We start from the raw sequence: 26,853 nt of genomic DNA, 5'->3' as shown, positions 1-26,853 counted from the left end.
ATGGTATGGAATATCCCTCTGGCCAGTTGGAGCCAGCTGTCCCGCTGTGTCCCCTCACAGCCTCTTGTGTGTGCCCCGCCAACTTGCCAGCAGGGCAGCATGAGAAAGGGAGAAGGCCTTGACACTTCATGAATGCTGCTCAGCAATAGCTAAAACATCCTTGTGTTGAGGTTTTGGTCACACTGTTGTGGTCACAAATGCAAAACATAAGCCCATACTAGCTACTAAGAAGAAAATTAACTCTATCCCAGCCAAAACCAGTGTCCAGCAAAAGCTGGAAAACTGCCCAATTTATCTTCAGTCCAAAGGTCTGAAAGAAAGGGGACGGAGGGTGCTAGCTAAGAAGATGCTTTTGGTTTGGCATAAACAGGTGGGAAAAGAAGGCACTGTTGAACTGAAACTGCTCCTGGGTGTGAATGTCTGCATAAATGAGGATTACCTTATATTCTCAGGATGTTTTACTGGTTTTGCTTTGAAAGATTGACAGTAAAGCCAGTCCTCTGTCTAGGCGGGTGATGGAGTGATGATTACCTCTACAGATGGCAGACAACAACCTGGGGTAAGAGAGAGAGGGAGACTAGTCAATTAGGTAAAAATGAGAGGAAGTTCTGGTTTATAAAGGGATTTATTCTATATAGGAATGTCAAGTAGTATTTGGATAACCAGAGAAAATAATGTATTATGGTTAATTCCTTAGGTATTAAATATAGATTCCAGATAAATGTTTTTCAGTTTATGGAAGCACAAATCTGGATTGCTTAACTGTAAAGATAGCGATGTCTTGTAGAACAAACTACTTTTTATTTTCGATAATTTGGAGCCAATAATTACAAAGGGAAGTATGTGAAACCTCAGAGCTCTTGGATTTTTATTCATTATTCCTGCTCTGTAGTTTCTGTGGACTGAGGCAGACCTTGGTACAGTGCAGAATTTTATCATCTGAAGACATTGCTCATGTAAAAATGTATGTTGAGGGAATGTTGTAGCAGAATTTCCCATAGCTATGTTTTTGAACCACTATATGTATAAACCGACAATATGTGTTTGTATATATATATATATATGTGTATATATATATATATAGTGGTAGCTTTACCAGGATAAATTTTCAGACATCTAAGATTGTTGAATTACATATTGGATTGAAGATTAAATCCAATCTTGTCACTGGGTTTGAGAGTTACTCAGTCTCCTAGCTCAACCCAGTACGTATGGGATTTAGTACACATTTGTTTTTCTGCTTTAAGCCTCCATTCTTGGACTTACTGAAAAGGTTTTCTGAAGTTACAGTAATTTAAGGTTAAAGAGGAAAACTTTTTCAGGGGTGACTCACTACAGAGGTAGACACTAAAAGTGAAATGGAGAACTCTATACCTGTTCACCATGTAAGGAAAATAATTTTCTGAAAATTCAGAAATAATTGTGTCTGCTTACTGCTGCTAATTACCAAGTTTTCTAATTAGCTTTTCTGTTCTTGGGAATGACATTGTCTTTTAACACAAGTTTTAGCTATGGAAGACTAACCCATGTGGCTAAGTGAAAATTGTTACTACTGTATAAAGGCAGAATGTAAACCAGTGCTGTGTAATTACTTTTAAGTACCTATAAAATCAAGTGGGGAAAAAAAGCAAGGCCCTCATGAGTAGATTTAATTTTACAATGTAATGATACGAATGTGCACAAGAAAAAACTGAAGGACCTGCTGGTATGAAAATACTGAAAATCTGATCTAAAGAAAATGGGAATGGAGGTAAATAAATCTCCTTTCCTTCATGGTCACCTCAGGGGCAGCTCTGTGGAAGTTTTGTACCACATATTAAAGAATGCAGTAAATTATATTGTATTATATAACAGGTTTGTGAGATATGATAGTAACATCATCAGAATTCCTCCGTAATGACAGAGCTGATTTGGAATAGTTTCTCCATTGATTTGGTATGCATTTTAATGTACCATTTTCAATCACATGTTCCTTTCAGTGTGCCTGTAATGGAATATCAAGTAAAAATGAATTTGTTGTGGAAATTAGATTATTGCAGTGGTTACAGCTAAACATGCATAACAGGGTGCTTTCTTAGGATCTTAGAATCATTTAGGTTGGAAAAGACCTTTGAGATCATCAAGTCCAACTGCTAAGATGATAACTTAGAAACAAATTGTAAGTCTTACGAGTTTGCAGACTAGAATTTTCCTTTCTCTTTCCTATTAGCAGAAAAAATAATGAAAAAAAGGCAGGAGTTTCTAAGATGTTCTGACAAGGTTACTATCTGATGTAAGATACCAGGTTGGCAGCCTACTTCCAAATTTATTTCCTGTTTTTTTTATTTTAGGTCCCAACTCTGATCCCAGTTCTGATATTTAAATTGGGAAGACCTTTGGAACCTGCACTTTACAGGGATATATTGTATACATTGCCTACACTGGGTGTACACAAGGTCAGAATGAAAAATTTTTAGTAGAACAAAAACTGTATCATTTATTTGTAAAAAACTATTTAGACTGAGCAATGCATAGCTTGCTTAAAGTAACTGATTTGTAAGCTTCAGCATACCTTTCTGATATTTTGGATGGCATATGACGTTTGCTTTAAAGAGTGAAATGTACATCATGCTTTATCTGCACTGTGCCATCATTTTATATCTGACGAAGATGCTCTTGGGTTCGTTATGTACTAAAGTTTTTCAGAAAATTACTTCCAGTTTTTTACCAACATTGCAGTTGGACGGTTATCTGCTGTTGTACATGGTTGTAAAATAATGATTTGTAGGTTAGTCTTTGTTCTTGGCCATAAAAAGTAACAATGACATTTGGTTAAAAAATTTGTTTCAGGTTTGTGTAGCTCAGATTCTACGTGCCATATACATGCTGGGGAGCACGCCAAAGCTCAGAGCAATTACTTTGCGGCTGATGACATCCTTATGGGAAAGACAGGTTAGAAAATTATTGTAGTGTCACTAAGTGTAGTTGAAAAACTTCATTACAACTAACGAAGAGAGGAAATTAATTTTGAAACATTGCTTATACTGGTATCTCATTATCAGGAATATGAAGTAAATGGTGGGTATTGCTTCTGCTTTAGTAAAAAATTTCAATAGTATGTCCTTCATGAAACCTGCTTTTCTTTTCATCATGTCTCAGATTGCAATTAAGGGGAAAGAATTTTTTGAAGGACAGCTTTCTGATTTTCATAATGTGCAGTAAGAACAAGACCTTTAGATGGCAATAATTTGCTGCTTTGTTTGTGAAGTAGCAATAGAGATTTGGTCTGCAAAAGCCAGAACTCAGTGCAGGATCAGATTCCAATGATGACAAAAAACAGAGTATGGAATGCAATAAAAGTAGTATTTAGAGGTCATGTAAAAGTGATAGCAATTGAAAATCCTGTCACTAGCTTTTGAAGGTGTGATGATAGCTTTTAAATTACATCTTTTCTAGGATCGAATTTACCCAGAATTGCAGAAGTTCTTGATGATGTCGGATACACCCTCTTTGTCTGTTGACAAGGAGGTTCAGTGGGAAAAGCTGGTTGCTAAAGCTGCTTGTATAAGAGACATATGTAGGCAGAGGTAAGCACAAGCATTATCCATCTTACATCTTTGTAAGGGAAAACAATTTATTTATTTATTTATTTCCAGAAATTCTGTATAATTATTTTTACCTTCTCTGTTGTATTAATTGAGGGTAATATTTTTCTAGTTGTATGAGGTACTGACTCGGGCATTGCTAATCTCAAGAGCTAGTAAGTTTTGGGGGTTGTATTATAACTAATAGAAAGCATGTATAAATAACATTAAAATTACTTCATCCTGAAACAAAACATTATGAAACAAAAAAATTATGAAAAGAGAGTGATGAAATATTAGAAGAAACAACCCATGTCTATCTTTTGATCTATTTGAAGAAAGATAGGGTGCTTTTCTGAAAAGTGTATTTTCTCACATGCAGATTGCTCATCTTTATTCAGATACACTACTGACCACAGAACACAGTTGTACAAGTCTAAGTGGATGATATATTGATACTGATTCTTTCCAGCTCTAACAATCCATGAATATCAGTACTTGACAGTGATTTACAGTTTCCATAAAGATTATTTTTAAACACATTATCACTTACTTCCTGGTTTTATGTGCACAGTAGCATCTTTTCTCTGTCACCTATCTTTTGGTTTCCACTTTTCGCTTTCTTGAAGATCAGTCACAAACAGCTGGGAACATTCATGTATCTTTCCATCATCAACTAAAAAAAAAATATTCTTAAATAAAATATCCTTTGCTTTACTTCATCAACCTTCTTTAATTTTGCCAAACAGCATTTTTCAAGAACATGGCAGGGGGCGGGGGCAGGGAAGTAAAAAGTAAGAGATAAATCTCAGTGCAGCTGTAATATTCTTTTTAGCAGGTAAGTGGTGTAGTTAGAGTTCAGGTGTATCACGTTCTTTGTGCACTTAGAAATTATTTGGAAGAAAGTAAGAGTAAATAGAGAAAGTCTGAATGTTCCATGCATATAAATCACCTAGCCAGGTGCTATTTACCCCAATTTTGTATAGAAACAGTATAAGGAGCTGCTGAATATGTGGTTGACACCTCCTAAACCACTACCTGATAAAATTGAATGGAAGTGAAAGGACTGGAAAACAAACAAGCAGCCCATGCAATCACTGAAGGAGGGACAAATGACATTGCAGCAGGAAAAAATTCGGAAAAATATTCGTGTCTGAAATAAGAGGGCCAGAAGACTTTTGCTGCCAGAATCTCTGCAATACACAGTAGTGAGATAGAAGGCTGCAACAAAGAAACAAAGAGGAGTGTCTAATAGCCCAGGTGGATTTTCCTTTTAGGTCACTTCTTGAATGATGTAATCTTTTAGCACTCACAACATCCTTGAACAAAAACTTCCATATCTTAAGCACTTGGTGATCTTTTATTTGGAACTTGATGTCTGCTGATTTAATTCTCCATATCACATAGCCTTTAGAGCTCTCTATCATCTTCTTCCTTGTATCTTTCTTTTTTCTGGCCCATTTTAGTATGTTCTAGTTGTCACTTAAAACCAATACTCAGTACATTTTTGTGTATATAATAGAACTTGTGTGTATGCATGAATATTGCCTTGTTATCTTCATGTTTTTTTATTCAGACCATACCAGCACGGAGCAGACATGTTGGCTGCAATTTCCCAGGTATTAAATGAATGCACAAAACCTGATCAAGCTGCACCTGCTGCCATAGTGTTACAGGGTCTTCAGGCACTTTGTGAGGCTGAGGTAAGATTAAATTGGTTTGTCCCTGTGTTTCATGTTTTGCTTGTGGATCATAGACTATTTACCTACATGGCCTTTTATTTTTAAGAGTACATTGGATTGTTACAGAATTATTTTTTTTTCTGACAAATTTAATTTCTCTCTTCCAACATCAGTTAATTGTTCCTGGAAAATGATATTGTGAACTTCTACAACAAGTCAGCCCTTCAGTGCATGGGTTGGAATTTTAGGTCAACTGTGCAGTTTGTTTCAAAGACATCCTTTCACGCGTTTTTCCTTGAGATTTGCGAAGAACAGCTGTTCAGCCCATAATTCTGACTGGCTGAAAAGTACATAACTCGTCTCTTTTTTGATAACCTTCTTACTGGCCTGCCCTGCTGGGTCTCGTTCTCACAGTGTGCCTGATAGGGAGTGAAATCACTTGTAATGGGGAGGCTTCTGTTTTACTCTAATGCATCCATTACTTACCGATAAAGAGGACAAGTAAGCATTGGAACATACTGCCCAGAGAAGCTGTGCTGTCTCCATTGCTGGAGGTTTTCACACTACTTTTGAATACAACTCTGAGCAACTGGGTCTGATCTCACATTGACCCTGCTGTAAGCAGGAGCTTGGACTGGAAGTATCCTGAGGTCTCTTCCAAACCAAATTGCCCTGTGATCCTATGATACCCTTTCTTTTCACAGTGACGTCCCAGACGTGGTGATGCAGGCACAGACATGGTATGAATCACACTATAGACTAGCTGGGGACTATGCAGGCCATCTAAGTTAGTGGACTAATGATAGCCTGCAGGACTGTTTGGTTACCCATTCTCTGCCAAACAACAATTTTACGTCTATCCAGTTCTTCACGTTTTAGAGCACTGTTTACTGCAGTGAGGCAAATCCAACAAAATCCAGCCATTGCCAGATGATACATTTGAAATCATGTCTGCACTTAAAGGACAACACAGTAAATGGTTAGCAGCCAATACACATTAGTATTCAATATAGTTGAAAAGCTTCACACAATGGCTACTTAGAACCAACTTATTCAGGTTAATTACTGTGTTTGCTTTTGATATGGAGTTTGGCTCTTAATGTTGTCGCATAGGCAGGTTCATTACCCAGTGTGCAGTGCCAATTCATATATCGACTTGAGGAACTGAGGTATTTCTATTCTTTCATTCTAGTTTGTGCAAAGTAGGGAGCTAGGTGGTAACCCACAGATGCTTAGCTCCCCAATTGTTAGACACTATTTATACAGTTCAGCAAACAAAGACATTGGTTACAAGTTACATAGTTCCTTCATTACTTAATACTTAGTTTCCTACTTGTAACACAAGTCTCTTGCTTCTCATGTTAATTAGTTCACATGCTCGGTCTCAACTTCTTTTTGGGTCTGGGGGATCTTGAGTCGATGGCCAATGGGTCAGTGCCAGAATTAGCTTTCCCTTGGTTTTCCCTTGCTGAGCTCATTCCTCATGGTGAGCTTCCAGTCAGCTCATCTATTTTGTGGGGGTGCTTCCCTTTGAAGTGACTGTTTCAGACAAAGGATTTACCAGTGCTTAACAAAGCGCTTAGCGGGACATACAAAATACTCATATCTTGAATTAACCATTAACAACTCATTTGTTTCAATTGTCTTAAAGTCAAACTTCTAACAGTACATTTGATTTTATTAATCATCCCCCATCATTTGATGTCATTGAGGTCACATAGGTTCTTTGAATGCTGGCCTCAGTGTTTACGCAGTGGTTTCCCAGGCTGAACTGTATTTAGACTGCGTGCTGGAAAGAAGCACGAGCTAAGCCTATGACACATGTCACATACTACTATGAAAACCTCATTTGAGAGCAGACAATACTGTACCACTGTTGAGAAGTGGAAGGCTGAGACAACTTCAGGTACTCAAGATGGAAGGAAGGGGAAAGAATGTCCTTGTGGACAGGTACCAGTTTCTCCTGTCCTAATTCTTACAGGTCTTCCTCATCTTGCTTTGTTTCCCCAGTTTCATGCCACTGTAATGTACCTGCCACCCAGGTATGCTGAAGGTTTAGTAGAGAGTTTTCTTGTCGTTTGGCAAGCTGGCTAACCATTTGGGTTAAGTAATGTAGTCTGTCCCTTATTTAGTATTTAGACTGCAGTTTGCAGTGCAGAAGCCTTAAACAGCATAACCACAGAGGTTGGTCAGAGGGTGCTTTCTCTCTCTGCCACTGTCTCAATAGATAACCATGGGAAAGGGATTTAATCTCTTTGAGCTTTTCCATGGGCAGCTGCTTAGGTACCTGATTCTAGCAAGCACCTAATTTTCAGTCAACTTCTGCACCAGTACAACAAGTTATGTTTTCATAATAGTGTTGACATAGGTGATGATGTAACCTTATAACCATGTGGTTTTATCAAAGCTCAAGTTCTCGGAGTCTCAGAAGGGCTACTTTGTAAAAGTAACACTATAATAAAGTGTGCTGCAACATTGATATTTTTGTTGTTGTTGAATACTGTGGAAGAATAGTTTTCCATTTTGTTGACTGCACTAATTGTTTTGTGTAAATGTAATGGCTTTACCCAAAGTGCATACTACATGAATAGCATTAAAAGTACTAGCTTCACTTTTGCAGGACTCACAAGAAGAGCTAGCCCTCCCCCCATCTTCCCCTTTTAATTTTTTCAGTAGCCATAACAAAAGGCCTTCAATGAATAGTGCACAGTAACTTGCATGTTAAAAATGTAAAATACACACAGTTCCTGCTGGACTACATTTCCTATTTCTGGGCAAATATTTTGGGTTTTTTTCCCAGTGATTTCAACAGAAGCCAGTGTACTTCCTATAAGGCCATCTATCCTGGCATCTAATCAATTTCATGTATCAAGTACTCTATGCAAACCAAGGAATTTTCAAGAATGAAAATGCTAGGCATAGTATTTAAAACCCCTTTCCAAGCTTTTTGTGGAAGTGGGTTTCTTGCTGTTTATTCACTCAGTCCATGTGTATTTGTGTATTGATCTGAAAGAAACTAGCATAGCAGAGTAATATAATGAACTGAAAAATTGTCTGAGAATAAATTATGTTGACTTAAGTTTAACATTCAGGAGGAATTACAAAGCTAGATGTTGTTTAAACAGTGTATGCTTAAAAACTACTCTTAAAATGACGAGTTTGTGTTGAGATGCTATCAGAGGATCATTATCTTCTTCTTGGGCTCAAGTTTCTGCCAGTTTCACTTTCTGAGGTCTGATTTACTTCTCATGCTCTTTTTGCCTTACTTTATATCCTTGGCCTTGTACATAGTTAACATCATGATTTCAGTTTGAACCCTTTAGCCAATAGTGTAGGTGCAGTTCCTTACCTGTGCAGATCTGCTGTTGAAGGGCACTGCCAGGCTCCCAAGGATGATCTCTGTATAGGTAAGGTTTTTTCCACATACAGAATTAGTGAGTAAAATAAGTTGCATAGGAACCTTATTGGCCTGCGTTCAGTCTAACTGGTCTGGGGAACACCCAGCCTCAGGATATTTCCCATTTTACTTGATTTCCCTATTACCTGCTACGGCTGCTAAAAGTGCTGCGGCTGCTTTTTTTTTTTTTTTCCCATCTGAACGGTGTGATTTATGCCCTCACTGAATGAAAATGGTGTTACCAGCTGCACTTTCAAGTCAGCTACCAAAATCCTTTTTAGTGCGTCTTCATCACTGGCGTGATTTCTGTATTTTGGAAGCTGGAAATGTCAAAGATATTGTGGCAATTTTTCCTGTTACAAATGCACTATGTTGTATCGTACAATAGTTTGAGTTGGAAGGGACCCTTAAAAGTCATCTAGTCACAAACAGTTCCTCCTCCTGCATCTGCTTCTGTACCCAGCCTCTTTTCATCTTGGAAGCATTCGTTGCAGTGGCAACTTTTGTTTTGTGTCCCTTGATTACGATAGGTGGCTTACTAGTGTTACCATGTTGTTTTCTTCTCTTCTTCTCCCTGTTTTTGCTTCCCAAAGCTTTGCCATTTTACGTATTTTGACATTTCATTTGCTTTTTTTTGCAAGGCTGGAACAGATTTTTAACCTTGTCTTCTGGTTTTGCTAATAAGATAGCTAGTACTCTTGCACTTTTTGTAAGAAATGGTATATAGTGATAGCTTGAGAGACACTGGATAGCTTCAGCAACACTAAATTGAGCAATGTATTTTAGGTGGAGAAATTACTGCTTTGTCTAGTAGTAAGAAGATTTTATTTTTTTCAGAGCACATAGCATGATTTGCAGTGTTACTAGGTTTTGCCGAAACTTTGTGATCTAAAACACTGACAGTGGCTCTTAATTTGCATGTTACTTCTTTTTGTTTGGTCTTCAACTTCATGTTGGATTCATTGCGGACACAAAATACATTAAGGAATTCTATACTTGAAGTAATTATAATCTGTTAGCAGAAACTGGAAAACTACTTATGTAGGCCACAAAAATAATTCCCCTTTTGTATCTGACATTTCAATGTAAGCATTTTTCATTTGAATGTAGGCATACTCTGTAGACAAAATGGTCATGGCCAAACTTTTTACTGTGGAAATGGCATTGAGGAGCGATTTGGCTGTTAATCCTCAGGACTAATAGTAGTGCATCTGCCTCTGCGGCACCATTGTGTTGTCGAGTCAGCTGGATTTGGAGTATTGGGCAAAATAAAGAAGATTGTCTTATTTACTAATAAGTATTATTTATTCCTAAATCATATTTGTCCATAAATGTCACAGGGCAGCCAGTGTCATTTTTTGTTATCACAGTGCAATACTCTCTGACCAGGTTATTTTAGATATTCCATGCATGGAAGATACAATATGTAATGTCAAATTACTTGTTTAAAGATAGTTGTTACACAGGATTTCAGATTCAGCAGGTGGTACAAAACGTACTGAAATTGCAATACAAATGTAAGTTATATTTAGCAAAATACAGCAATTGCAATATACAGTTCAGTCACAGTACCAATTAATGATTCCCATTACCCATCTCTCACTGTCATGTTGTTAAGTGTCCCCAGTTGCCAGGAAGGAATATGGGGGCTGAAGTCAGCTCAAGCCCCGTGCTCACTTCGAAATTCTCTTGTTGGCTGTCTAGTTTTTATACTATATGTTGGGCTGAGCCATGTGTTTGCTTCCCCATATGCTGATCTGACTGACTGAGAGACATGTTCACACTCTTAATGAACTGGGGAGAAGCATTCATACCATTGGTTGATCCACTGAACTGTTGATAGCTGTGTATCTAAAACAAAGGTCGTCTTTGTGTTGAGTCAGTTTCTTTGCAACAGCAGTGGTCAGTCCCACCCTGCATTATTCTCTGAGCTTCACGGGCACATCACCTTTGCTGGTGTGACCCTTATATTGTAGGGGTTTATTGGTCTGTCACAGTGTGTAATACTTAAAGGGCATACCATTGCTTTGCATTACTTTTGGCAAGTTGCACTGATTTCTGTAGCTGGCTATTAAGAATAACACTTTGCAGTAGAGGGTGTGTCTGGTAGATTTTGCGGTGATGTTCCAGAAAGATTCCGATAGGTTTTATCCTAATTGCGGTTCAGAGGAGATTCTGAATTTCAGGCAATCGTAATGAAAGATGTGGAACTGCTCTGCAATAAATAAAGAATACCACATGTTCACTCAGTTACTGACACATTTACTGTCTGGATATACTGATTCAGTTTTAAGGTTTTATCAAAAAGATAGAAAGGAAGACATAATTCACAAGTAGCTACCTGGGGATCATTTTGGGACAATGACAGACCGAGGAATCTATTTTATATTTCTGCTGAACCTACTGGATCGTTTTAATAAGAATTGCAGTTGTACTGGGATACGCTTTTTTCTGTTTTGCATACTCTAGGAAGAGATACTAAGGTTGCTAAGAGGTGATGGAGTTGTTTAGAATGCTGTTAAACAAGACACATTGCCAGCTGTGTTTTCTAGGTTATTTCAAAATGCCAGTTCTACCCAAGTCATTTTTTCAGATTGCCAGAAGTTTTGAGCAGTATAAATATGTTTACTTCAAAAAAATCAAGAAGAAACCCCCTTTTCTCATTTCATGTGGTGTTTTAGGATAGAGAACACGTAGACTATAAGATGATGGCTACAGCAGCACTGTGATCACAGGGAACAGTCAGCTATGGTAACCACAACCAAAAGGCTTCAGAGCTGTTGTTATGCAAGTGTTGTGGTCCATGATCCACCCAAAAGGAGAGGAATCTTGCACCTTGCTTTCATTGGAAGAGGTTGTGACACCTGCAGATATCAAAGGGTGAACCCAAACAACCATAAAGACCTAAGAAATATAACAAGCAATTTTTGGACCTTATTTTACAGTTGTTAAAGCTACCATTTCTCCTTTAAAAAGCAAGTGGAATAGTCCCTGTGTAGCCTAATCCAGTTGGCCCTCCTTTGTGGGGTGGGGTGGGCTAGGTGACCTCCAGAGATCCCTTCCAACCTAAGTTGTTCTCTGAGTCAAGGATTCTGTGATAGACTTGGTACGCCAGACTTGCTGAGGTGTGAATGGGTATTTGTCTCAGAGCAGATACTGCTTAAAATTATGTGCTGCTCTGACTTGCTTCCCCCCTAAATCAGAAGCGAAATTCAATTTAAATGTTGTTGTTGCCTATTTTTTCCCATGATTTCCCTTCTTAGGACAGTAAGTCATCTGAAGCAAGTGTGCTTTTTCTGTATTCGACAGCAGTAAAATTTCTATTATTACAAAGATTTTATTATTTTATTATTATAAAGTGGGGTTTTTTTCCTCTAGCAAATATATTTTCAGTCAGTGCTTTTTCCAGCAGTAAGCTTGCTATTTTAAAATAAATTTTAAAAAACACAAGAGAACACAAATGTAACCCACAATGTACTGTACCAGAAGCACTGACAACTTGGATGGTTGTTAACGTCTCAAGATGACAATGATATATCCGTTTGAACAAACCTAGGATGAACAAAAAAACCCCAACAAAGAACATAAAGGTGAAAACAGACTTAAAACTTCCACCAAAGTATGACACTCGTGTGTCTAGATCTGTGAACATATATTTTCTGATTAACACTGGTTCTTTTTCTGCAGATAGTAATTGACTTATCAGTGTCATGAAATTCTCTTATCTTGCTAGTTTCATAAGAGTGTGTTGCATTTTTGGAGGACAGCTTTGTCCAGCTGAGCAGTGACTCTGGAATCACAGGGCTTTTCCTTCGGGGTTCATGACTGGCAGAGGCAGTTCATTACAAGATGTTTATCACAATCATCTCTTCCTCCGGAAAGACATCATGTCAAGGTTATTAATGCTTTTATAACATTTTTATTTATTTACTTTTAAAATATTTCTGTGTAAAGTACAATTCTCCTATCTTCCCCGCTGTTCCCATCTCCCTGCTCCATTGGTTCACAGTATTTCATTTAGTACGATGTTTTCTGTAGGACTGCCATTATGTTACCAGTCTAGAAAATTCCTTCTGAAAGAAGCCAAGAGAATTGTAGAGTCTTAACCTCTTTAAAAGTATTTTTGAAGGAAATCTAATGTTACAGCAACCGATGATGAAGTCCATTAATGACAGGCCAGAGGGCACAGCTGTGCTCAGTGATGGTTTTAACATCCTCTAGCTTCTGTATTTATTGGCTACTACATGATGTTTAGTGAGATTAAATATTCTTCAGATCGATTCACCAAGTTTATTTGGGTTATTACCCAGTCTGAAGTCATATGAGATCCACTTCAAAACCAAATACTTAGTTGTCAGCATAATTTGGGCAGGCGGGACATTCTGTAAATTCTTATTTTTTTCTCAGAATGCAGCAGAAGTTTTTAAGTTATGGTATGTTCCAAGCTGCACTGCTTCTTCAGTTAAGACAAAAAAAACCCCCACACACATGCCCTTGTTGACAAATCTCTTCTTCCAAACCTGTCCTTGGATGGCTATAATTAATTTCTTTCTGTCCCAATTTAAAATTGAAGTAGAATTTAATAACCTGAATGAACTCATATTGTTTCTATTGTCCTTTTATAATAAATGAAAGTAATAATAATGTTTCTTCCTCTTCTAGTACCGGCAGTGTTTAAAATGAGAAAGAAGTGACTTTCTGCAAGCTCCTGTGCTATAAACTGAGTATGCAATGGCAATGTGTTATTTTTGGTTGGGAAGCATACAAAGTAAACATGTCTTATATTGTGGCAGAAGAGGGTGTAATCACTTGAAGGATGTGTGTTTTCTTTTGAAGGCATCCAGTGAGAAATGAAACATACACCTGCAGTGTTTAAAAGTTATTTTTTGATACTTAGAAAACTTTCCCTTTTGCATTCTTAAAGAATACAGTTTCCAAAATGCTAGTATGTTATGATTTCTGGATGCGGCAATGCAGTTTTTCAAATGTTCCCGCCTCTAATTGCAAAGAACCAGAATTTGCTTGGGACCTCTTTAGATCTAACACTTGGATGCTGGGTTATTGAATGAAGTTTTCATGCTTTAACTGGCAGCTCTCAGAGTGGCATGTTGTAAGACCATCTGCTTTAGAGTGGGAACTCTGTTGCAACTGTTCTTTGCAAAGGCAGAAACATTCTGGGTAGTGTTGAAAAGTTTTTGGATTTCCATCAAATTAAAGGTACTCTCAAAAGATCAGAACTATCATACAAGTGAGAGAGTTTCAATTTTGTCAGAAATGCCAAAGGAGCCTTGCTCAGTGGCTCTATAAATTGTGATTATCTAATTGAACATCACTGAACTGAAAATATTATTACTCAAATCGTAGTAAATTTTTTTTTTTGCAGTTTCATTGAATAAAGAATTTGATACAGGCTGGTGCTTATTTTTGTCACTGTGTTGAATTGAATGTGAAGTGAGGTTTGGATTCATAACACTGTGTTCCCAGTGTGGTCATGGATCCTAGAAATGTGAGCAGGTCCTCCATGCAGAGCTTTTTAACTAGCTGCCAGAATTATATGTGCCTTTCTTGCCAGAGAAATCACTGACCTTGAAGAATTCCACTGATTCTTAATTGTGTTATTCAGCTTCATGCACAGCTATTTAATGGGACCATGATGAGAATGATTCTGGGTTCAGTAGGGGTCCAGAGTGCCACATACTGAGAATGCAAGAGAATCCTTGGTCTGTCTTACAGTTAAAATCCTTTATGCTGCTCAGGCCTGGCAGCATCTCAATGTTCTGCAGGACTTGAACCTTCAGTTCTTTGAGTTAATAATCTGGGTAAGATGAGAGCTGCACATCTTTGGATTTATGACAACTAATGGATACCATGCATCTGGGGTTTTGTCTCAGTGTCTGCCCAGTACCTCAAGACCTCATCCAAACTGAAGATTCTTTTTAGTACTTTTCTCCGTGCTTTAGAGCTTCAGGTAGGGGCAGTGTTATGATGAAGGGTCAAGTCTGAAACTTTGCTGGCAAAGTTTTTTGACAGCTAAAGCACTTTGTTTTGTTTTAATCTCCTTTTATTCAAAAACAACCCCCCTAAATACAAATACTAGGAAAGCAAATTAAATGGCATTCTTTACCTTTTGCCTTCCAGAGCAATACAAGAGCAGTGGTGAGTGAGGAAATGGAAACATTTGATAGTGAAAGGTTGGAAAGACCAACAAGAAAGTATGACTGTCATCTTAACAATTTTTGTTTAGTATGATCCAGCTTTTTATTCTCTATGGAATTAATCTGTTCAGTAATACAACTTGTTAGACGATGTATTTTGGAACTGTGTGTTATGTTTGGTGTGCTGGGATCCTGTCTGAGACAGCATGTTGGCAGTTGCAGTGTAGTAATTCAGTACATTAAGCATGCTAGAGATTGGCAAGTCATTGATTACAAAAACAGAAGTCAAGAGTTGTGTAAACTGGCATGTGTATATTGCTGTACTGAAGAATGCGCCTTTCTGCAAGTAAATTATGCCTATACTCTTCAATAAAATGTTTAGCATTTGGAAGCTCATTTGGAAACATGGGCTGTTTCTCTTAGCCAGCAGAAAAACTGAGTAGAAAAGCTGGACTCCCACTTCTCAAGGTAGGCATATATCAATAGATTTCAAATCAGTAGTATGTTTATATAATTTCTGCTGTTAGTTATGCATAAAGTAAAGAAAATAAATTGTTAAAATTGATTTTATAGTGAAATTATTTTGGTGTTGACAAAACTACCAAATTAGTATTTATTGCTTACAGTCTGCTGAGTACTGTGTCCTGTATAGCAGTTACACTGCATTTTGTGCCTAAGATGCTTACATGTGCATGATTGTGTGGAAAACAATCCCCAGTGGAATACTGTATAAGATGCCATATGATTATTGTAATACTATTGTTTATGTCTGAGTTAACACACCAGGTTTTTCAGAATAAGTGTTTTTCGCATACCAGATAGATGTGGTCAAAAAACAGTATGCTGTTTCAACGTAGCTGATAGAAGACCTTTGATAAATGTCGCTCATGCACATTTCACTTAGCTCCACCTGCCATGGGATTTAACAACGAAAATGCTAATACTTCTAATTCCAAACAGTTAGGACAAAGTGCAGTTGCCGTTGCTTAGACATGGTATGGGTACCTGCTAAATCTGAAACTTCTGTTAGATTAATGCCTGAGTTTATGGCCTTTTTTTCACCTGATAGCTGAAATTGGAGAATGTGTGTGATACTATAGGAAAGAATGAAATGAAACATTCTTGGCTAGGTAATAATTTTGTAGTCTTGCTAAATGACAGTATCAAATGAGACCACATGAATGCACAACTTTGTTTCTTTTCATATTAATACAAGGTGTATTTTCTGTTTCCAGACAACTAGCTCATTACAAAGTTAAAATTTCTAGATAATTTAGTTTAGTAAGAACTTACAGGACTAATAGGTGTGTCTGCCTTTCTCAATACTGGAAGAGGTATTTTCTTATTCTTAGAAACTGTATTTTGAAAGATGGGGAAGAGAGGCACCATTTTCACTTGAATTGTTAGCATATTAGGTGTTTCTAGGCATCAGTGGTCATTACAATACAAATGTACTCATGGGTTTTCTGTTCTGTTGAAACGGATTCAACTCAAAAGGCATCTGCAGTTTTTTAGATTTCACTCTGAAATGTGTTTTGCAACTCACTGAAGTGACTGCTTAATTCAGTAACTACCTGAATTCAGTGATACCAACCATGCTGTTTTTCTCAGTGCATAACACTAAAACTATCTTTCTTAATGTCTTTGTGGAGTATGTTCATAAGCATCCCTTCATTTGATTTCATTACATAGATGGATTGTATTTCTGTTTCATTGAGTCTTCTGTTTGCTTTGCTTGAATTTCATAGACCTGTGTCATGGAAGGAGTGGCTAGGTCAGGTTCCTTAAAGAATTACCACCAAAGAGTTTAAGTGAAGTAGGTTTAATATGAATTTGTGGAAATGCAACTGCAAAAGATTCTATGGCAAGGTTCACTCTATTACTTGATTGCATTGAGATAAATCAAGCTGAAATTGAGCCAGAATAGTGTTGAAAAGTTTATAATGATCAAAGGTATAAAAAGGTAAAGGAGATCCTTTTGTTGAGTCACAAGTTTTAGGGTAGACCCCCCCCTTGCTTTCTAAAATCTCACAGAGTTTAGCTGTGGCTGGATCCAGTCTTAGTCTCAGACTTCATCAATGGTTTCTTTCTAAAGGGAAAGGTAGAGGAAGTGGGGTAAAGAGTAGGGGAGACTCTTCTGCTGAGTCATGAGGTTCAGAGCAGACTCCCTTGCTTTCTAAACTCACAGAGTTTAGTGCAGCTGGATCTATTCCTAGTCTCAAACTTGAACAACAGATTAGATCTAAAGGGGGGACAGAAAGAGAGAAGAGAGAAAGTTTGTTCACAGTTCAAGATTATCTGTAAGATTTTAGCAGCAAATCCGTAAAATTTGTTTTATATCACAACATTACATAATTAACCTAACTACTTCAAGCTTGCAATATATATTATAGCAAAGGTGTATCTACTAAAATTTTCCCCTCAAGTTTCAGTGAAATACATCTTATGCCTTTGTGTTCCTCTCTGGGTGAAGGGTTGAGCCTCAAAGGAGCAGAGGTATCAGCCCAGGCCCCATCATTGACTTTCCACAGCGGTCCCCCTAGTATCACAGCCTTAGTGGTTTGTGAGCTCTGAGTGGTGCGGAGTGAGATGCTGGTGACAGCCCGCTGGGGTCCTGGATTGCTCAGAAGGGTCTCACTTTGGGGTCACTTTATATAAGGCCATAAGATTGGCTTTAGTCATCAGCAAAATTCCATTCAACTGCAGTGCAAGTTAGCCATTTCTTCAAAATTCCGAAAACAATGCATCGTTCCACTTGGTTACCACTCGGGCTATGGTCCGTAAGGAATATTGTGGGGTTGCCAGGGAGTAACTGTTCGTTTCCATTCTTCTTCCCTGCTTTCACCAGTCAACAGGAGTTCCAGTATGGACAGTGCTGTGCTCTGCCTTAGCTGAGTGAGAGTTATTGGTACAGTCAGGGGGTGCTTGACCGCTCAGCTCATTTCTCACAGCACTGAGGCCTCGCCGGCAGCTCCCGAGGCCCCAGAACAGCCCGGAGGAGGGGAGAAGTGCACCACCGCAACCTGGAAAAATTCTTGTGGCATTTGCTCAGATTATTTAGAAGTTTTGATTTGCAGTTCTAGTATGTTTTCCCTCTTAAAAGGCTGAATATCTATACTCGTGCCTTGCTCTGCCATAGCTGTGCTTTTTTATGTAGGCTTTGGTTCTAAACCTGCGTTGTTATGGGTTTGGTATTTCTCTTTGGTTTGTTGTTGTGGTTTCAGGGCAGGGGCGTTGTTTGTTGGGTTTAGGGATTTTTTTGGTTTGTGTCTCTTCCTGTTTTGCACCAGGTTTGTTGCAGTGGAGCTTGAAATCTGAAAGATAGTAGCAACAGATACATTCCAGATGGAATTATTTTAGGTATGGTGTCAAAATCTGAAAAGTGAAATTCTCTGCAGGGAGCAATGCGAGGTTTTCACTTAAATGACTCCTTACAGAGTGAGCATGGGCAACTGGAAAAATCTCATAAGGAAAAATGAGAAAAGTTTTAGTGCCAATAAGACTGTCTAGTCAAGCATCCTGTGGAACTCAACTGCTTCTTTTTATGACTTTTGTATAATTATGCAGCTAGAACTGTATCATTGGCTGGGGATCTTACAGACATTTTTCAGTGTCTAGAAATGCAAAGTGATGTACTGACTGCTCATTGAGCTGTCATGCAAGTCTTGAAAGATGAAAATAAGCCAGGTGAGCCTTATTTTTATCCATGAATGGCTAAGAGAGACCAAGTATATCTCACTGATCTGCTGTAGACAGAGTAATAGTGTAAATGTGTAGTCATTATATTCTTCACTATACAAAGTTGGTTAAAATAGCTAGATAGCAGTTATAGTCTAGTAGTCTTTCAGCTTTATAGAAGGTAGGATAAATACAGAAGACATCACTGATGGCAGCAGCAGCATTTCTAACCCTTAGAAACATTCTAACACCTAACCCCCAGTCTTCTGAACATGACCTGATACTGTGATGTCTTCCTGAGCATGTGGACAGTCTGAAACACAGGCTCATTGATACATAAACATCTCCTTTCTCATGTCAAAGGTGCAGTAGTCCTAGAAGTAAGTGTTGATGTTATTTTGATATACCTAATAAAGAGCACAGATGAATGGTTAAAAAAAAAAGATTGATAAACTTTACACCAGAAGAGGTGGATGTGGAGCAGACACATGCAGTATACCTGTTTTACTTAGCAAAGAATCACTGTAGCAGCAGGTGAAATCAGCTTTTGAAATCACATTGCCCTACCTGAAGAACAAAAGCTGATCTTTTCACTGGAGGTTTTAGGATTCAATCTGAGCTCTAGAAACTGAATACAAACACACAAGCATACAAAAGAGATGACTTGCATGATGAACAGATCTTGTACATCATCAATCAATTACTTTTGGTCTTATGGCAAAGAATTAATAAGCAAATAGTGGAATAACAGTGGTTTTAATACAAACTTACCTAAGTACATGGAGCAATGTGAAGGTGCTTATTTGACTGTCAAATGGATAGATGACTTAAACTGGTAGTTTGCACTGATTTTGCAGTGTAAATTGTTCCTTTCCTACTGAAGGAGGAATGAGGTGAGCATAATGGGAGTAGAGGAATTAGCTGTGAATGTGTTTGAAGTTGAAGACCAGTGCTGCTTTGGATTCCTTTCCCTTTCCAAAAGGACCAGCATGATGCTTACTTCTTGAACACTTTTCATCAGGTTGGAATGTGAGAAAGGCCATTTGCTTTGACTGTGTAAGTCCTCATAGATTTTTAAAAGCTTCTGGATTGGTGTGAGGAACAATCCAAAGAATTTCCAGTGTGTATAAAATTATTCAAATCACTTTTCAGACTTCAAGAAGAATTTAAGAGAGTGGGCCACAGCTCAGCTTGAAATCTTCCTATATGCTGCTGTTAGTCTTCATGAAATACTGTGGTGAATACTGTGGTGAACATAAGCAGTAGGCAGAAAGGACTTTTTTAGCATTCCTAAGTGGAAGTAATCACATTTGTGAGGAGACTTGTTTCTGAGTGAGTGCTGTAAATGAAACAGTTTATGTTGTGGTACGAAGCTTGAATCGTGCATTCTTGGAAATGAAGCTGAGCATCAGGAACTTCTGGGTCAAGTGTAACAGTGCCATTATTTTCCTTTGGATGTCATTGCTTGCAGTTTTAAAAAAATCCCTCTGTACTTATATTCATGCTGTGCTGCGCTGACATTTGCAACAGCAGGAAAAAAACCCCAAAGTTCTTGTTTCAATTGTGGTACTTGCACAGCACTAATCCTTTTACTTCAGGGAGGACCTTCTGTCTGAAGAAATCAAAATGCTTTTCTAACAATTAATCTGTACAAGTTTCCTGTGAGTATTCCTTTTTTCAGATAGGAGAAATCAAAGCCTTTGCTTTCTTCCAAACCTTCAACAAAATCACACTCCAGGGTTTGCTTCTTGTGCTTTCATATGACCCGCAGGATTACTCTTTTCTCTATGTACTGTGAAATTTTGTACTAATTAGTGTGACACTGAGTTTCCAGGCTCACTGTCTTCAGTGCCTTGATGATAAGTTGCTTAATTTCAGAAACTCAGGACTTTGAATTAATGATAGTTTGGTAAAGTGCTTAAGAATAATCATGAACTTAAGCACAAAAAGTGATCTGGTATTGACTGGGACTGTTCATGTATTTAAAGCTAGGCTAAAGGTGGAATGCCTTTTTGAATTGAAGTCTGAGTGTTGTCCTAAAAGTGGATCGTTCACCCCAATATGCAAGAGCCAGTCAGCACACAGAGTCGAGGTATTTCTTTTATTACAGGTTTGCGCAAAGCTGGGGGCTAGGTGGTGTTCCACAAAGCAAGCCCAAAACTCAGAAGAACAAGAATAATATTTATACAGTCTAGTTATACATATGTATTTTCCAAACTGTACCTAAAAGATACTATTGGTAATTAGTTGTGCACAGTAGCTTCCTGATGGTCTGTAATTGTCTCGCATTGATTTAAAATTAGTGTATTTTTAATTTACTATGCATGTCTGAGGGAGGCAGGGGGGTGGTCTTTTAGTGCTGAATTGAGTCAGTGGTCATGACCTGCCCCTGCTGCCTTTACAGCCCTAGTTAGAGCCGCCTTCTGCTGACTTCTTGTCTTCATTGCAGTTAACTGGTTGTTGGCACCTCCTGGGGTAGGATGTTCCCTTTATGAGGTTTATAGTTCTCCTTCAAGGGCACAGTCATTCATACAAAGTTACAGCTATGCAGCTAACCTAGCATCACTAGGAGAAGAGAATCATTTCATGTTGACAACAATGAGATCACGGAGACTGAATGCATAGCTAGACACCCTTACAAGTGAAGCGTGTCTCCAGAACATTCTTTCGGGCAGCTTGCCATGAGAGTGAACTAGCTGACTTGATAAAATAGGGCCAATATTTTCATGTATTCTGTGAAAAAACACTGTAATACAGAAGTCGCTGTAAATATGTGTTATCAGACACTTGGTTCCTGTCTTTATTCAGTGTGATGTCTGAGAGCCCTGGAAGTCATAGTTGGCTAGGGCAAAAAACCAGGAGATTTGCTGTGGATTATGAAACACTTGAGTGAGAGTGAGGAAAAGGTTTGTTGTTTGGTGCTAATGAAACCATTCAACTGTGAGAAACAAGTGGTAGAACTCCCCCCTTTGCTGCCCTTCCCCCCCCCCCCCCCCCCCCCCCCCCCCCCCGATTTTTTTCTTACAGCTGACAAAATCACATACAGTTTTTGCCATTGAGCTGGCTAGCTAATGCTTTTTACCATGCTATAATGCTTCCCAGTGTATGTTGTATCTGCATATAGATCAGGAGAATTCGCTCCTGATAAGTCGTCTTGTCGCCTAACCACTGGGGTACATGTATCTAGTACTATTAAATTTTGAAACTTAATTGTTCGGCTTTCCTCTATAGGTATTAAAGAGCAGGGTAGACTTTTTTTCTATGCGGAATGCTACCTTTTTGTTTGAGGATTTCAGCTTTTTGGGTGTTTTGTTTCCCCCTGCCCCCAGTGATTTCTTATCTGTGAAAAAATTCCAGCCATGGAACCAAACCCTGTAAGATACTCGGAGTGTTACATTTTATAGTCTGTAATGACAAGATACTTTGCTTTTCAGGGTATGCATGTTCCATAACCACATATTGACCTTCCGAGTTGAAAAAAAACCCAACCCAACCAATAGAAAAAGCATGATTTTTCCAGTTTATACTGGATTCTTTGTAGGGTGGAAGCCTGCAGATACTTCTGGTTTTACCTGCCATTGCCAATATTATGTTGTTGTTGCCACCCCCCCGTCTTTTTCTTCTTTCTTTGGGAATCTAGGTGGGATTGCAGAAGTGTGTCTGAAGTGATTTCAGTTTCTATTTAATGCACAGTAACTTTCTGGTTCCTAGTATAACTGCAAAGGCAGATTTAAAAGGCTCAAGTTACTATGTTCAAAGGACTTGGAAAGCAAATGATGAGGCTTTGAATTCATATTACAGAATACAAAATTCCATGATTTTCAAACCAGTTTTACGGTTTTAGTAAGTTAACAATTGGAAGCATGATGTTACTATCATCTGTGGTTTCCTGATAGAATTTTTTAATGTTACTGGTTCATTGAAGTGATTTCTCTTGCTGTAAATTTTAAGAACTGACCTGCTTAGTATAGGGCTAATGAAGCTGTGGTAGTAGTGCTTATTTTAATTTGACATTTTCCCAGTGATTTCTGGATTCCTGCAGTTTTTCATTCTTCTTTTGTTCCACAAATGTAGTTGGATTTGGTTGTGTTTAAAGATTAAGGGCATTTTGTTTTAGGGGGGGCTTCCAGGGAACATAGCTTCCATTGCTTTCATCCCCTTGAGCTCCCAGAGACAGCATGCTTTTAAGCTACTTTGAACAAGTGAAGTAAGCAGTAGTGTTATATGAAGATACATCTACAGCTTTATATGTATTGCTAACAGTGTCCTATTTATTCTTACTGGCAGCTGCTTTATCTGGTGAAGTGTTGTGCAGTATTATTGCATGATGTCAATTAATATACTGTGAGACTTTTAACATAAGTTGTTTTAACATGCTTGCTTTTTTTTTTATGAACCCTATATTAACTTCTGTTCCCAAATAGGAAGAAAGAAGGCAAATACCGGAAAGAAATGTTGTTTAAGTCAGGTTGGAATTGCAGTTAGTAACGGTGACTTTGCCTTTCCCCTCCAGGTTGTTTGCATCCGTTCTACATGGAATGCTTTGTCACCAAAGCTGAGTTGCGATACCAGACCCCTCATTTTAAAAGCTCTGAATGAATTGTTTGCCCTGGTTCCCTCATTAGCAGTGAATACGGATGAACATGAGGTATGTACTCAAGGACTAAGGTGAGTCTCTTAGTGTATCTTTGTATATGAGTTTTAAATGTGCCTGTTTGTTTTTAATAACTAAGTAGCTCCCACTGCCTAATTCAGGTTAATCATAGTGCATATTTCCATACAGTTTCACAGTTTTACCTTGCATTAGTGAATCCTGGGAGACAGGTGATAAATTCCAGTGCAAGGTAGATCGGAGGTTCCTTTCTCCCAGAATGTGAGGACATGTGAATGCAGCTACAGTTCAAACCTGTTCCACTTAACTAGCTCAGTGCATGTTAATGTGGCAGGAGTTTGTTTCAGGTAACTGCCTCTGTTTCAACTGCTTATTTGGTTAAAGAAAATCTGAATGCCTATTTTGTTTGCTTTTACAGAAGTTCAAAGCTCAAGTTATCAGCTTCCTTTGGAACAACACACAAAACAGGGTAGGTGATACAACTGAAAATGTTTCTCTCTGGTGTCAGCAACTGGATATAAAGTTTTATACTTTTCTGTCAAGACAAGGTTATCAGTGTCAGCAATCTCATTTTCTAATGGGGTTTTCTTCTTGCCATTGACCATTTAACACTGATTTTGAAGCAATGTAATGTGCATGAAAGGTGGTAATTGATGGTCCTAACCTCTGCCACTTCCAAGGAGAATTGTAACACAAACTAGTTTGACTCCTCTGATAGGCTTCAACCTTGACAGGGTGAAGCACTTTTGGCAAAGGTGCAGCTAGAACAACTAACTTAGTTCTTTGGTGGGGTATTGTAATGCAGTGGGAATGCTGGATCATCATCCTCATGAGGCTGGTGGAAGCAAAGTATTTTAGTTTAAGTATAGATTAGATATTTCTACATAAACTACCCTAACAGCAGTAATGGAGTGTAGCAATCATAATCTTTGCTATCAAGCCTAGATAGTTGGTCTTGCTAGTTTGCATTGTATGTATAAAGTAAGCAATTGAGAATGAACCTCAGGAAAACACTGTTATTTTAAAGTCTTTTTCAGCATTCAGTGGTTAGTGGGTAGGGTCTTTGAATGTTTCTAGTAGGTACCAATACCATATACTGTACTTGTGATTTTCTTTTTCTTCCTGTTAATTTTCTAGGATGCTCTTGTGGCCATTTCAGCCTATAAATCACTCTCGTCATTTGGCTCTGAAGAACATAGAATTCTTCATCTTCCTGAACAGGTAGCAATGTTGTGTGTTTAATAGTAAGGACTTCTACCTGACGTGAGTTATGTCCTATTGGAAGGGAAACAAGGCACTGTGCCATCTACCAGACAACCGTCAGAGCCTCACAGAAGGAATATGAGCTCCTGCTGGTGAAATGGGGTGATATTATGTATGATTAGCATACATACTGTGATGATGTATGCTAATCATCATTAGCATGTATGTATGTTTAGCATATGTATGATGAGAGGGGAAAGGCACAAATGGAGGCTGAGTGAGGTCTAAGCAGTCAGAAAGAAGGTATGTTTTCTTCTTTCATTAGTTAAATCATCAGGTTATTTTGGGGGCACCTCATCTGCATTTTATGCTCTTCTGTTAATGCTTGCAGTCAAGTCTTGACAATAAGCAGCTCTTGTGATGACTGCTTCATCCATTGCAGTCACACTTATGCTTAGAGCTTTTGTTCCTGAAATGGGCAAGTCAGTTTGAAAAGTAAGTATTATTTTTGGAATTAAGCTGAAAACTTTTCCTTCATTTCTGTTCTGAACTTTTACAGCATAACATTTTGCTTTTTAGTTGATAAAGGCAGACAGAAAGGAATTGAGGTATTTATTGGAAAACTTTTTAAGTATGTGGAGGGCTGTTAAACTGAAACTTGGGTCTGATCAGTTTGCTCAATAACCTTACAAAACGGAAGAGTGCAAGGAGATGAACATACAAGGTCTTCCATGTGACTTTTTTCCCACAATAACCTTGTAAGACAGGCTAGGCAATAATCAGTAGTCCATTGGTTCTTTATGGCATAGTAAATACTTCTGTAAGTTTTTATTTACTACATTATTACAAGATTTGCTCCATTTGTGTGTTGTAACGGGCTGTTATGAAAAGGTCGGAATAAGAAACTTTAAAATTAAAAACATACTTGCTTTATATAAATTGATAAGAATAGTTCAGCATAAACCTTACAAATGAAGCGTGTGTTTGGCGTAGACAAGCATGAAATAGAATGAGGAAAATCTCCTAAACAGTGCTGTAATACTAAATATTTTACAGTAAAACATAGCTTTTTATTATTGGTGCTGTTACTTTACACTTGTCAGAAAATGAGTAAGTCTGTTTTCACTGAAAGCATTGTAAATATATTGCAGTTTTTCAAATTCTGAAAACTAGTGTGGAAAAACAATGTCTAGCATTCGGGTAGAAGAATAGCTTATAATCTTGCAGCTTCAAATTAATGAAATGGAGTGAAATTAATGAGATTAGGAACTTTTCATATTTAGTTGGTGGTTTTGACATTGTTTGATACTTGGAGTCAGAAAGGTAATGAGGATTCAGAATTTTTATGCTGACATTCCATTTTTTTAATCTTTCAGGCACGACTAGAAGTTGACTCACTGGAGGAGGCAGACATGAATGAAGATGAAGAGGAGGAGGAGGCGACAGATCTTTCTGTTCCAGGTTTTTCATACATCAAGCTGTTGTCTCTAACACCAGCTTCTGTTTTAGGAGGTATAATACATAAAGTATTTGAGGTTATTTTGCAGAATTATAATCACTGTGGCTGTACAGACATTTGGGTTTTTTGTAATGGAGCGTCTATAATGGAGCATTATGTTAAAGTGTAGCCTTCCCCCTGCCCTGGGAAAGTATCTTACCAGATTATCCATTTTTAGGAACATAGTGGGTCAGAGGTCCTCATGGTGGAAAAAGTGCTTGCAACATAACTTACAAATCCTTATCTGTCATATAGGAGAAGCTGGTTCCGTATAATTTGCTTCAAGGGCTGGCTTGCTTCATCACAGGACAACTTCAATAGGGAGGAGTGAGCAGGTGTTTATAAAGGCAACTTTGTATTTTAGCCCAGGGTGGACTGAAGGAAAAAAACCCGCACCCAAAACTGTGGTGTTTTATAAACAGAGTATTAATAATATTAAAACAGTGCTATATACAATATCTACTTTGTCAATAGATACTAGTGCTATGGTTGATGCTTAATTTTAGTGATGCATATTGATACTGAAATATGTTTCAACAGATAGTCAGTGGTTGATGCGCTTGTTTTGACACCTATGCAGTTGCATCACCAAATTATTTAGATTTTTTAATGTTTACTTAATTACCCTCATTAATGCTATCTTTCACTTCCAGTTACAAGGTAGTGTGATGTTAGTGGCTGAACACAGGCACTGTAATTTCACTGTAGAATGCCTGGGATCTTGATGTGTGATTGCAGCCTGTAAACACAGCTATACGATAGTAGTAGTATTTTGTAGTATTTTCCCCCAGTGAGGGGTCCTAGAAAGATCCATCTGTTGAACACTCCATGCATTGAGGTCTGGAGTATGTGCAGCCCCACCTGGAGAGTGTGTATGCACTAACTAGTAAGTTCTGGAAGTTTTGTGGGGAAGACTGACATAACCTACTTCAACAAAAGACAGTGATGTATCTAGTTAGAAAACTCAAGCTGTGTAATGGATGCCGAGATAGGCAACTTACCAGGAAGACAGGGAACCAAAATGGACTTTAGAGAGAACAGACTGAATAAAAAGGTGCAGCTACC

General features: G+C 38.1%; 1 protein-coding gene across 2 annotated transcripts in view; it reads left to right on the top strand.

Annotated features, from left to right (window-relative positions):
• The window catches only part of FOCAD (focadhesin), a 121,562-nt gene that overhangs the window by 43,071 nt on the left and 51,638 nt on the right, over positions 1–26,853 (top strand). For both annotated transcript variants that reach the window (XM_055790331.1, XM_055790330.1), the window contains exons 13-20: positions 2,331–2,435; positions 2,830–2,931; positions 3,436–3,566; positions 5,140–5,266; positions 22,989–23,123; positions 23,506–23,556; positions 24,225–24,308; positions 25,667–25,802. In XM_055790331.1, the coding sequence (XP_055646306.1) occupies positions 2,331–2,435; positions 2,830–2,931; positions 3,436–3,566; positions 5,140–5,266; positions 22,989–23,123; positions 23,506–23,556; positions 24,225–24,308; positions 25,667–25,802 (871 nt within the window). The remainder of the gene's footprint in view (positions 1–2,330; positions 2,436–2,829; positions 2,932–3,435; positions 3,567–5,139; positions 5,267–22,988; positions 23,124–23,505; positions 23,557–24,224; positions 24,309–25,666; positions 25,803–26,853) is intronic.

Source organism: Falco peregrinus, chromosome Z, assembly GCF_023634155.1.
Source record: "Falco peregrinus isolate bFalPer1 chromosome Z, bFalPer1.pri, whole genome shotgun sequence".
Lineage (NCBI taxonomy): Eukaryota > Metazoa > Chordata > Aves > Falconiformes > Falconidae > Falco > Falco peregrinus.
The sequence above is the reverse complement of the archived record's forward strand: the minus strand, read 5'-3'. Positions and strand labels throughout refer to the sequence as shown.